A 14,215-nucleotide genomic window follows, 5' to 3' on the forward strand; every position below is an offset into this window, starting at 1 on the left:
TTGTCAGCACTTTACCATCTGCATCCTTCATCACCCTATGTCAACCCCCAAAAATGTGAATCAGCTGTAAATTGTGAATTATCCAGAAAGTGTTAATTGCAAAACGTGAATACAGAAAAAATATTTCCCGAAACGTGAACGCAGGTCTCGCAAAATGTGAACGGAAAGATCTCGCTGTAGTGGAACCCCCCCCCCCCCCCCCCCCAAAAAAACAAGCAAAAAACAAACAAAACCATTTTTGAGGTGATAGGGTTTGTGATCAAGATTTCCTGCAGTAATTGATCTGTAAACTGAAATCCATAAAGTACTTAAACTGAAAAAAAATCTATATATACCAAAGGCAATCTATGTATGTGGTATGGTTTGTGTTCAGGGTGAACTGCAGAAGTAATTAAGCAATCGACACCAAACTTGGTTTGGTGACTGGGGGCACCAAGGGGGAGGTCACTGGGGCCCTTAGGTTGGAAGTGTATATGCACAAACACACACATACACACGCGCAATCTATGTATGCATGTGGCACGGTTTGTGTTTGCTGTACACAGTCACAGTAATTAAGCAATCGACCCCAAACTTGGTATGGTGACTGGGGACACCAAGGGGGCGGTCACAGGGGCCCTTAGGTAGAGAGCGCACATGTGTAAACACGCATACACACACACACACACGCAATTTATGTATGTATGTATGTATGTGGCACGGTTTGTGTTCGCTATACACCATGGGAGTTTGAGGTTTTGGGGATTTAAATGTTATTATTGTTATTCATGTTATTTTAACAGTGTTGTCAGTGTTATTGATTTATTGTGGTTATGAAGTTCAACTGGTCAGTGTCATTAATTGTAATGTTGTCATTACCATAAGTGAAAAGAATGTCTTCCACCACCGTGTTTGTGCATATGTAAAAATTAAAACACCTGCTTGCAGCAGCCACCATATCTGTTTGCACATGTGTAAAAATTAAAAGTACCTGCTTGCAGCAGAAGGAAGAAAAAAAACTAAAAGCTCTGTGTGCATGCGACTGGGGAGAGCTAACATTTGTTGTTTGGTATGCTTATGCGTTTTGGGTCAAGGATGAACACTGTAAAAATGGAAAGTTGATAGGATCACTTTTTTGGAGAAATTTGCAATTTGCAATTTTAGCAAACCAATAAACAATGCACATTGCGCTGCAATACACCATGGGAGTTCTGGGTTTTGAGGTTTTAAATGTTCTTATTGGGGTTCATGTTAGTTTAACTGTATTGTTAGTGTTATTGATTTATCATGTTTTTGAAGTTCAGTTGGTTTATTCCATCTAGTTAGTTAAATTAGTTTAGTTCAGTTTTAGTCTAGTTTAGTTAAGTGTCTTTTAGTTTATTAGTTAGTTATTATTAGCTAGTTAGTTAAGTGTCATGTTGTCATTACCATGAGTGAAAAAAGTATTGCTTTTGATGTCTTCCACCATTGTCTCTGTCAGTGTGTAAAAATGAAAAACACCTGCTTGCAGTAGCCACCGTCTCCATTAGGAGGTGATAAAAATTTGTACACCTCGCTAATTCCCTCTTAATCTGAAAAAAAGCAATGCAATCCCCTAAAGCCTTGATGGGTATGAGACTACAAGGAGTTATCAGGATGTACAACTGGGTATCATCAGCATAGCAGTGAAAAGTACACATAATGTCACAGTATATGCCCAAGAGGTGCAATATAAAGGGAGAAAAGCAGGGAGCTTAAGACGGATCCCTGTGGAACCCCATATTTCATTGGAACAAGGTCTGAGGTGACGTTATTGTACAGGAAATAGTTAGAATGACTGGTTAAGTAGGATGTCAACCATACAAGGACATTCCCAGCAATCCCAAAGTGTTTCTCCAGCCTATCCAGTAGTATTCTATGGTCCACCATGTCGAACACAGCGCTAAGATCCAGTGGTGGGCACACTTCCGATAATCCAATAACCGATAATTATCGAAGATAAAGTTTTCTTTATCTGATTATCTTTTCAGATAACTTTGAAAACCATTATCAGATTAATTATCGTCCGAGAAATTTTTGTCCGATAACTTTTAGACCGTTAACGTGGTAAACAAAGGTGAACAGATGTGTAGTTCTACCCTCTACAAACAGAGGAGAGCTGGTTGTAGAAGGAACCACTCTATTCTCTGCAGTCAAAGAACTGCTCACAAAAAAAAATAATAATAATAATTCTTTTAACCCCATACTGATATGTGGCCAATATCACCCAAGTCATCTAGAGGCATACATTTTTAACTTATGGTTCAAATTTTAACCAAACTTATTTCAGACAAGTTATTTAAATTAACGTCACTTCTGAAGTTTTATAAAGTGAAAATATCAGATATATGTTTTAGTTTTCAACGAATGCGCTAATTTTTAAGGTTTTAGTGTGGACATGCTGTGCCCAGCAGTGCCTTATGGGTAGGATAGGGTAATCTCAGTACGTTTATGACAGGAGAATGCATTTGAGACACTCTGATCAGGACAACAGCATTAAACTCTAGTGCCTAAAACTCTCGTGAATGTATTCTCTGGGTTTATAGATGTTGTTTTTGTGTTTGCTTTTATTAAATTCCAAGCATCTTAAATGTAGCAGAGTAGCAGACACAGATTATCTGGAATTTTGTTTTGGCAAGTTTTCAAGGTCTCTACTGCCATCTACTGGCCAGTAGTGCTCATGGCAGTGCTCAGACTCAAGATGGGCAGACACTGTACCACAGAACCGCACATGTAAAAGTTCAGAGTGCCCGATTTATGTTCTCACACACATTGTACATTCAAAAACCACACATTGGACTCGTATTTCCACACAAAATGTAAACAGATGCTTTTTTTTTTCAAACTTAATTTACAAAAACACTCGATGGGAGACATCAAAATTAAAAAACAAAAAACATTACAAGACAGCTCTGCTGTGTTTGCACAGGCACAAGAATATCAAACAGGTTTGATTTTCATCTGACCATACGATCGGCGATCGGTGAAATGTTAAAAGCAGCTCGTTACTCCATGTATACTAAACGATGCAGGACGCGCAATTAAACTGAAACTCGGTGCGATCCAAAAAATTCTCACACGAATGAAAAATCAGCTGAAAAAGGCCCAAAACTTGCACTTGCACCAGTAGTTGGCATTGTTCTATTTGACACCGGTTATATCAGATGGTTATCTAATTACAACTTGGCTTTTTTTTTTTTTTTTTAAATGGCTGTTTTTTTTTTTGTTGTTTTTTTTTTTTTTTTTTTTTACAAATAAAAAATGGCATATTTTTCAAAAGCACATTTATCTGTAAACACAACACACGATACACTTCACATTAACGTGTTTGTTTACATAGAATTAATCAACCAATCAATGTTGCAGAGGCACATTTTACCCAGAATGCCATCTGTCTGTGTTTGTTACAAAACTTCAGAATTAGTGCATTATTCAACATTAAAATATGTTATATCTTAACTTTGCACAAATGACAGAATTGACATTAATTGAGTTATTCTATCAGTGTTCATTTTATTTTTGCACCAAACCATAAGTCAGCAGGGCTTTATTTTCCAAGACCTCAGCCTGATGGCAGCACGGTGATTGGGCAGAGTTGAGCTTTCTGGCTTCTCTCAGTGGTGTCTGAGCTGGAAGCCATGTAGTAAACTGGAGCTTCCAGCAGGGGGCAGGATGCTGAAAGACAGAAGTGCTGACTCATTGTTTGGGTCTGTTGTCGCTTTTGATGCTTCCAAAAGTGATCGCCGTGTCAAAACAATTTTAAATTTTAAAACAAAGTGATATGTTTGATATGGGCCTATAATTTTTCAGGAGACCAGGGTCAAGGTTCGATTTTTTAAGTATTGGTTTAATTACAGCAGATTTAAATAATTTAGGAACAGATCCTGAAATTAATGGCAGGTTAATCATTTCCAGCACTGTAGGCCCAAGTGTAGGCCATGGGTCCTAAAGCAGTTTCATTGGTATACACAGTAAAATTACCAGTGTAAATCTAACACTGACAATGTACATATGGTCCTACTCTAGTCAGAGTGGGACCATAAGGCATGCTGGGATATATTTTACCTAATGTCATCTATTTTGTTTTTAAAATAATGCAAAATCTTTAGCGGTAAATGGAGATTGACTTACATGTGGTTGTCCATGAATAAGTCTTGCCACCGTGTCGAACAAGAACTTTGAATTATGCTTGTTTTTATTGATCCAATCAGAGTAGTAGGCTTGTTTTGTAGCCAATAGGGCATGTTTATAGTCTAGAGTAGCATAACACCGTACAACGTGGAATGCTTCTAGTTTTGAGCTACGCCATTTTCACTCTAGAGTTCTAGACTTGAGGGCACGGAAATGATCATTGAACCAAGGAGAGTATGTTTTTGGTGCATGGTTTTAGCGTAGTTGGAATGATCATGTCCAATGTGCTCGTGAGCACTGAGTTTATGCTGCCCACAAGACTATCTGTTGAATGATCATGTTCAAAAGTGATGCTAAGATATCAGGCAGTCTAGCTCCTAGTTCATTTTTAGTTGAGGAGCTGATGTGTCGCCGTGATGATAAAAAGCGTCTTGTCCCAGTGGACAAGGCAATGAGACCATAAACTTAATAACGGAGTGATCTGAAACCACTGACACAAGAGACACAATGTCAATATTTGAGACGCTAATGCCACGAGCTATGACCAAATCCAAGGTGTTTCCATTAATGTGAGTGGAAACACCCTGAATGCATTGCTGGAATCCTAATGCATCTGTAATGTTTTGCAGAGGAGTTCAGAAGGCTTGTTTACATGACAATCAATCAAAATTTCTGCACGGTTGCCAAATTAGAGATAAACTCACCAAATTCATCTAAGAATTCAGAATATTAGCCTGACGTATTTCAGTTTTATTCACCTGACCTTGGTTATATGTGGCATCCTGAGCAGAGCAGAGAGTCAAATGTTCAGTTATATTTTAGACCCCCAGGAGCCAGTAAACTAAACTCAGATTTGTAAATAAAAACAAAACCTGTGCCATGCTTTGTAATGCAATGGACATGTCTAAATGTGTACACAGGTGGGCAGACATCATTTAAGGGGAGGACAACAATAGATTTCACCCAAGGTTCACATAAACCGATCATATCGAGGCAGTGTTCCATAATTGGATAAATTATCAACAGTGATTTTGAGGACAGTGACCTTATATTAATGAGACCCAAACTAAGGACCTCACTAGGGTTGACATTTTGACTGTTTAAATTCAGGGATGGTTCCACAGTAATATATGTGAAATGCTTTACACTAGGTTTGGGTTTGTGAAGTTTCACACAGGCTGAAGATAGCAGACATGGAATGCCAGTCCTGTTTCTGATGTTCATGGACAGGATTTCAAACCACAGTCAGGGACAGGATGAAGTCCAGTTCACTGATATCAGAATGACATCTCTGCTTTTTGCTGATGATGTGGTTCTCTTGGCTTAATCAATCAGTGACTGCCGATGTGCACTGAACAGGTTTGAGACTGAGAGTGATGCAACTGGGATGAGGATCAGTGCCTTCAAATCTGAGATCATGTTCTTCTGTCAGAAAAGGGTAGATTGTCCCCTCTGGGTAAAGGGAGAGTTAAATGGAGTAGTTCAAGCATCGTGGATTCTGCGGATGCTGTACTGGGCCATCACGGTGAAGAAAGAGCTTTGTCAGAAGGCCAGACTCCCATGAACTATATGTAACAACTGAAACAACAAGGTTGTGGATACAAAGTGCAGGAATGAGATTCTTCCATCGGGTATCTGGGATTACACTCCGGGACAGGGTGAGATGCTCAAATATCAAAGAGGGTCTCACAGTAGAGTTGCTGCTTCTTTACATCGAAAGGAGACAGTTGACGTGGTTCAAGCATCTCCTTAGGGAGGTCTTCTAGGTACCTCTAACTGGAAGGACGTCCTGGGGAAGACCGATTTTACTTCCCAGCTGGTTTGGGAACACCTCGGGATGCCTCAGGAAGAGTTAGAGGATGTGGCCAAGGATAGGGAAGTGTGCTACTTGTTCTACTGCCCCCGTGACCCGGACCTGGATAAGTGGCAGAAAATGAATGAATGAATTGATGAATAAATGAATATTCTGAAGTTGATAAAACATTCAGTCACAGGTGTGCTTTGAGTGAGATGGTGCTGAAAGTAACTCATCCAAAAAAAGAAAAAAATGTGCGCAGGCATACAAACATACAAACACACAAACTACATATACACTGTAAATATCCAAGTACAGTCACAGAATATACAGAGTGTCAATAAGTCAAAACCAAAGACAAATGATGTGGAAAGAGAGGCATAGCATAGCACAGCTGAAAGGCAGTGCCACACACGCATGACTGCTGCAAGAACGTGTGTCCGACATGCACGTCTGCATGGTGTGACCACATCCGGTAATCTGTGATGTGATGTGGAGCCAGACAGAGCAAGAGATAAGGTCAGGCTCTGCTTGTTTGTGTATGTGGGTCATTTCAGGATGGTGAACAGTTCACAGTAGAGTCTGATATTTGCCATACTAAGTCTCTTCAGCTACACCCTTGTTTTCAGTCGAGGTCACCACAGCAGATACAAAGGGGGTCTGATATTTGCCAGGTTAAAAAGAAAAATGTGAAGAGTACAACAAAAAATCTGATCTGAGCAGTAGATTGGAACTGAGCATGAAGGTCTGCTGTCTAAATGGAGCTTACAGTATTTCTCCCCTTGACTGGGCACCAGTCAAGCACAAGTTGCTTCCCCACTCTGTTATGCTTAGCAGTTACAAAATGGACCCAGAAATACAAGCAGCAAATGAAACGGGAAGTATGGAGAAAACCAAGGTGATTTAATTACCAAAAACTCATAAAAAAGTCCAACCAACCAAACACAAGACCAAATCCAACTCACAGGTAAGACAGATGGAGGTAACAAGAAAAAATCAAAACTAATGAACTGGACATAGCTACAAGCAGGAGGTGACAAAGATGATCACCATACTCACAAAGAAATTGTGGGAGGGACCAATGAAGAACCCAGCAATGAAACAGGAAAAGGTGTAGGCTTAAGTACTCAACGGAACAAATGAACAAATGAGCGGCAGGTGGTGCTGGGACACATGACACGTGCTGAAACTAACATAGAAAAGGTGACTAAAAATTCAACTTAAAACTGGAGATGAGTGAAACCAAAAATATCATGATAATACACAACCTACAAAGGGAATCACAAAATAACCAAATGCAAAACCAATAAAACAAAGGCGACAAACTAACATGGAACTCAAAAGTAAACAATGTGCAAACAGGCAAGCATAACACGATCAACCGAAGAATGCAGAACTGAAACATAAGTGCAACAAACATAGAGACCAACACTGAGGACAGACACAGACAGGGGACAGAATGCAAACACAAGGACATAGACACAACATAATGAAAATTAACACAAGGACACAGACAAAGGATTGATCACAGATACTGACCACCGATGCGGACAAGGGACAGACCACAACACACTCAAGGTTGGGTTACCAGGTTACCAGGAGTCAAACCCAGGTCTACATATTGGTTGGCCAAATTATTATCCCACTGATATAACTGTTGTACTCATGAATTTTGCCTATATTTCAATTTTTTTTGTGCAGTGGAGGAACAGTCATTTAACCACTAGACTAATACAACACAAAGCGCTTGTTTCCAGTACGGAAGGTATCTGGTTCAAGCCTACCCTAGGCATTTTCCATATAATGTGGACTTGCATGAGGAAGGGCATCTGGTATAAAAACCTGTGCCAACTCAACATGCAGATCCACCTCACATCTCCTGTGGCGATCCTGAGTGGAAAAAAAAGCGGATGCATTACACTAATATGACACAAAAATGACCTAATATTCATCAGCAAACAACAAAAAGATTGACAACAGCATTGTTTCCTTTAATATCACGCCCGGTACATGACTGCATAAAATATTGAATTTTAATATCTGCTAGATTTTCCACCCATATCCTGTGTTAAAGCTGAAATGGTGAAATTGAGATTTGAACAATGAATTAAAAATTGACTTCCAAGGATATTGTGGTTTTAAACAAGAAAAGTAGACTCATAAAAGATACAACACATCAACAAAGCCCTCACATCCAGCAAAAGACAAGCTGGGCAGCCTCTGGTTTCACTGATAACCCAGCTCTCTGAGAAAGGACTTCAGACCTCATTTTCCAATCCACACCCATTTTCAGCAAACTTACTGTGTGTGTTCTGTAATTCATCACGGGGAGAATTGTCGAGTCCCTGCCAAGAGAAATTAGGAGGCCTGGCTAGAGAGTGATCAGACAGAAAATTGCTAATGTGTCTCCAGAGTACAAAAGGTATTTTTCTTTCAGTATGATAATCGTGCACTGATAGGATCTGCTCCGAGGTCGCTGTGCTTGTCACTGCCACTATGGTTCATTGATGGAATGCAAGGTGACTGGCTGTACGCTGCTTACTGCCAGGATGATGTGATGTACTAGTACGCCTCCACAGCTTGGTATTATGTACCATCCTGCTGACATTAAGAAAGACATCATTAGTACTCAGAATACTAAATGATCTTAATGGGAGTCTTTGCTAATCCACAGCGACATGTAGGAATTGATTTTCTCCTCAGCTGTTCACTCAAACTTTAATCATGCACAGCCGGTTAACAACTTTCCTTGTTATAAAGCTGTTAACTGTCAGCTTCCTTGCTCTGATCACAATGTCTGTGGGTATTTTGGGAATTTGATGACTGTTTACCATGTGTCTGTTTTTTTTCTTTGTATGTATTTGATCCCTTTTTCATCTATCTATCTATCCATCTATCTATTGATCTATCAATCTATCTATCCAATTAATTGAGTGTGTTTAATCAGTCTGATTAGATGAGTCATGTGGTCACTGGACAGAAGTCCTTGCCATTGCCAGTATATTTGAAGGAGGATAACAGTTCAAGTCTTCAGGGTGTTGGTGTATGCAGTCATTCTTTGTGGTTGTGGAACCTGGACAGTAACCAGTGACCAAAGGAGACAACTAGATGTCTTTGATACCAGATGTCTCTGGTACTGCTAGAATGCCTTTATGTCCAATGAACAGTGAATGAGGTGGACCCAGTTGATATGTATTTTTTGTGAGGAGACCAGTTGAGATGTATTCTTTGTGAAGGGATGCCAATTATGACCTTACTGCCATGTGTGATCCTTCCTTGAGCACAATCCAAAGTACAGGGGCCTCAGTGCTGAGGTCCACTGGAAACTGGACACACCTACGTACAGTACCACCCGGCAGATTGAGGGTTATTGTTAGGTGAGGATTGACTGTCTTGGTGGTTGTCATTCAGGCACCACAGTTCTTCCATTTTTGGGTGTGCAAGGCAATGTGCAGTACACCTCCCAAACTTTACTTTTGAAATTGTTCTCAAAATGTCTGATGTGTGTTTGAAAAGAAACACATTTTGTTTGAACCAAAGAACACATACAGTAACATATACATAAGTATAATACTAAGAATGAGTTGGGTCTCATTTGATGGCATGTCAATTACCTGTGTCTTATAGTGTTATAAAGTGCTAAAATTTTGTTGTATTGGGCAAGTGGTCAACACAGTGGAATAGTGGTTAGCACTGTTGCCTCACAGCAAGGTCATGGGATCGATTTCTACCTGGGGCCTTTCTATGTGGAGTTTGCATGTTCTCCTCATTTTCGCGTGAGTTCCCTCCGGGCATTGCTTTCCCACATCCAAAGACATGCAGTTTAGCTCAATTGGTGACTCTTTAAACTTTAAATTGTCCGTAGGTGTGTGTGCGAGTGTGAATGTTTTTGTGGCTGTATGTGGCTGTTAAGACCCGGCTCTTCAATGGTACTGTCCTAAATAAAAACTCAGAGAACTACTCCTCCAATGCAATTTATTGAAATCTCATGTAAGGTCAGACAGATGTGGGTTCTTAATGAATTTAGCTCATGCAGGAACCTGCTCAAAAGGAATCCCAAACACAGATACAGTGATATTTGTATAGAGAGTGGGAGTCTTCTACCCATTACATTGGTTTGACCTGTTCTTGCTACCAGTTCCTGTTTGGTACACAAGAGGAGTGGCCCTCCCATATTGCAAGCTTAGTGTATGATCAGAAAAGTACTGGTGTCAGGCCATGTAGCTAGTTAAAACTGGAACACACAAAAACAGGATCTTGGGTTGATGAATCAATTTGGTGAGTCACCACTCCAGCATCTTGTTGGGTTAGTGTAGAAGTGATGAAGCTGGCAGTTACAAGTTGTGCCTTCTGAGCAGATAAAAGACCAGGAGCAGGAGCACAGTAACCCACTCATGCAGATAAGGGAAGCGCCTTGGTGGCAGTTATGAAACTTAGGGTTAATTGCAAAAACTTATCTAAGGTAATCATGAGCATGGTCCTACCACAGACTGGTGTCCTGTCCAGATATACCCTGCCTCACACCCTATGACTACTGGGAAAAGTTCCCCCCCATGACCCTTAATTGGAGTAAGCGGCCATAGAAAATGGAAGGTTGGATGGGCAAGTGGTGACTTTAAAATTGCGAAGTGGCCTCATTACTGGAGGGTTGTAGCTTTAATGCTTCAAAGAAACTCTGAAAGAACACTTGTCTTGCTGTCAATTCTTCCACTCTGTACCCGTGAGCAACATCAATAATCACCAGGTTACTTCTTACGTGTGATGTGCTCGTGTGCATGAATGTGACATGTCTGCCTCAGATTTAAATGTGAAATGTAACTGTAACATGGGTCTTTTACAATTTGCATCTCTCTCTCTCTCTCTCTCTCTCTCTCTCTCTCTCTCTCTCTCTCTCTCTCTCTCTCAGTGGGATTCCTGGGAAAAAGTGTGGAAACATCATCTTAACTGCAGAAGAACTCAGTAACTGCCGGGTTAGTGCCATTTGCTGTTGAGGACGCACGCGCTCATGCGCACGCACACACACACAGTGTGATTGCAAAGTGACATGTTGCGACAGCCACATTCTACATTGTCATTTTTAACTTTGCCATTTGAATTCAAATGACTGTGAAGATTTTAGAATAATAAATTTGTCATTTGCATCTCAAGTGGGAAGTTGTAGTGCACCATCAAAGTGATGAGGAGAACTGTTCATGATTTATTTGGCTTACAGTTCACTTCTCTTGCCTTGAGTAAACAATTAGAAACACATGCAGCATGACACACACAGGTAGTGACAGTGAATGAGGATGTGGTGTGCTGTACTGCGCACACAGAACAACATGCAACAATGTACATAAATGCTTAGAAGGTAGAACACCTCAGGCTGAAGGATCGAGCTCTGAATGACCAGAGAACTTCAAATTTGTTAGTAATGCTTTATTTGTAAAGCGCTTTGAGTGTCTGATGCAGATGGAAAAGCGCTATATAAATGCAGTCCATTTACCATTTAGAGATTAGTTTTCCAGTGGAAGCACTGGCACTCCTCTTACCTAGTTTATGTCATATCCTCCTGTTTGCCCTCAGTTTGTCCATCTTAAAAATTAAAGAACACAGTCCTTCCTATTTATTAGTGCCCATCTTTCACACCCTTTTAATTATAATTTATCTTCTGCCCCTTGGAATTATTTTCAGGAAATTCGTATTGCATTTGACTGCTGTTCTGATGATACCTGCTTCTACTTGTCTATAAAACCTATTTCCACCTTTTCACCCTCTTCAATTTCTACTAAAATTTATATCTTGGTTTTCATATATCTTTATCAAATGTAACAGTGATTAAACTTTGTTAAACTTGATATTACAAATAATGTTATGATTTGGTGTGGTATAAAAAAAATTTGACTGATTTGATTTGTTCATGAATGGGGTAAGATGGAGTGTGAGATTAAAAGATGGCTTGGTGCTGCTTCTGATTTCCTGCGGACACTCAGGAACAGCATGAAAAGTTCATATATCCAAGAGAAATCCAGAAAAGAGCTTCTGTTCCTTCACATTAATAGATGCCAGCAGAGGTGGTTCGGGCATGAGGATGCCCCTGGTCGTCTCACAAAGAAGGTTTTCCAGGCATGGGAAGCCCAAGACACACAATGAAGACACTATGAAGGGATTATATCTCCCACCTGGTTTGGGAATGCCTAGGAATGCCCCAAAAGCATTAGTGGACGTAGCCAAGTGCTGTACGGTGTATGCAGAAAGTATTCACACCGCTTCATTTTTTTCCACATTTTGTTATGTTACAGTTTTATTCCAAAATGGATGAAATTCTTTTTTTTCTCAAAGTTCTGCACACAATACCCCATAATGACAATGTGAAAAATGTTTATTCAAATTTTTGCAAATTTATTCAGAATTTAAAAAAAGAAAAGAAATCGCATGTACATACACTGGTGGTGGCCAAGTGGTTAATGCACTTGGTTTCAGTGCAGAAGGTTCCCGGTTCAAATCCCACCCCTGCCACATTTCTCCATGTAATATGGAGTTGCGTCAGGAAGGGTATCCGGCATAAAATTTTGCCAATTCAACATGCAGATCCACCTTGGATTTGCTGTGGCAACCCCGAGTGCAAACAAGGGAGCAGCCGAAGGGTCTTACTTACATGTACATACACCGAACAAAAATATAAATGGAACACTTTTTTTTTTTTTTGCTCTTATTTTTTTACTGAACTCAAAGGTTTAAAACATTTTCTATATACACAAAAGACAAATTTCTCTCAAATATTCTTTACAAATCTGTTTAAATCTGTGTTAGTGAGCACCTGTACTTTGCCAAGATGATCCATCCCACCTTACAGGTGTGGCATATCAAGAGGCTGATTAGACAGCATGGTTATTGCACAGGTGTGCCTTAGGCTGACCACAATAAAAGTCCATGCTGAAATGTGCAGTTTTACTTATTGGGCGGGGGGGGGGGGGTCAGAAAACCAGTCAGTACCTGGTGTGACTACCATTTGCCTGACGCCATGCAACACATCTCCTTTGCATAGAGTTTATCAGCAGCCAGATGCCATCAAATGTGAGCATTTGCCCACTCACTTTGGATATGATGAAGAACTGCAGTCAGGTCGAGACCCCGATAGGGATGACAAGCATGCAGATGAGCTTCCCCTGAGACTGTTTCTGACAGTTTGTGCATTCTTTGGTTCTGAAAATCGACTGTTGCTGCGGCTGTCCAGGTGGCTGGACTCAGATGATCTTGGAGGTGAACATGCTGAATGTGGACGTCCTAGGCTGGTGTGGTTACACATGGTCTGCGGTTGTGAGGCCGGTTGGATGCACTGCTGAATTCTCTGAATCGCCTTTGGAGATGGCTTATGATGGAGAAATCGGAATCAGAATCAGAAGAAGTTTATTGCCATTGCCAATGAACAGGATTCACAGACTAGGAATTTGGTTCGATATAATGGTGCAACATTAAACAGAGAGCAATATAAAATGCTAAGATAAAATATACAATATGTGCCAAAATAAGACAAAATATGAGATAAAAAAAATGACATATGAAATCTGAAAGGCTGTGTGCAACAGAAAACAGAAAGAAAGAGAAACAAAAGAAAACAGTGCAGTGGGAGGAGTGCAATTAAAACCAAAGTACATTGACTAAAGTGACCTGTGATAAAATGATAAAGTGACAGAGTTAAGGTTAAGGTGACTGAGTTATGAGGAGTTCATGAGTCTAACGGCAGAGGGGAAGAAACTGTTCTTATGGCGGGAGGTTCTGGTCCGGATGGACCGTAGCCTCCTGCCCGAGGGGAGTGGTTTGAATAGACTGTGTGCAGGGTGAGAAGGGTCAGCTGTGATCCGACCTGCTCGGCCCAGAGTCCTGGAGACGTGCAGGTCGTGGAGAGATGGAAAGCTACAGCCAATCACCTTCTCAGCAAAGGCCACGATGCGCTGCAGTCTGTGTCTGTCCCTGGCTGTGGCCCCGGCATACCACACCGTGATGGAGGAGCAGAGGATGGACTCGATGATGTCCATGTAGAACTGCACCATCAGCTGGACAGGCAGCTTGGCCTTCTTCAGCTCCCGCAGGAGGTACATCCTCTGCTGGGCCTTCTTGATGAGGGAGCTGATGGTTGACTCCCACTTGAGGTCCTGGGTGATGGTGGTGCCAAGGAAGCGGTGACAGTCCACAGTGGTGATGGGGCTGTTGGTGAGGGTGGGGGGGCTGTGGCTTTCCTGAAGTCCACGATCATCTCCACTGTTTTCTGGGCATTGAGCTCCAAGTTGTTGCTGCTACACCAGGTCACCA

The 14,215-nt window shown here is 40.9% G+C and overlaps 1 protein-coding gene across 1 annotated transcript in view; it reads left to right on the forward strand.

Moving 5' to 3' along the window:
• The window catches only part of LOC117507463 (copine-9-like), an 863,862-nt gene that overhangs the window by 665,323 nt on the left and 184,324 nt on the right, over positions 1–14,215 (forward strand). Inside the window, exon 8 of the mRNA XM_034167340.1 lies at positions 10,830–10,893. Within this exon, the coding sequence (XP_034023231.1) occupies positions 10,830–10,893 (64 nt within the window). The remainder of the gene's footprint in view (positions 1–10,829; positions 10,894–14,215) is intronic.

Source organism: Thalassophryne amazonica, chromosome 3, assembly GCF_902500255.1.
Source record: "Thalassophryne amazonica chromosome 3, fThaAma1.1, whole genome shotgun sequence".
Classification (NCBI taxonomy): Eukaryota; Metazoa; Chordata; class Actinopteri; order Batrachoidiformes; family Batrachoididae; genus Thalassophryne; species Thalassophryne amazonica.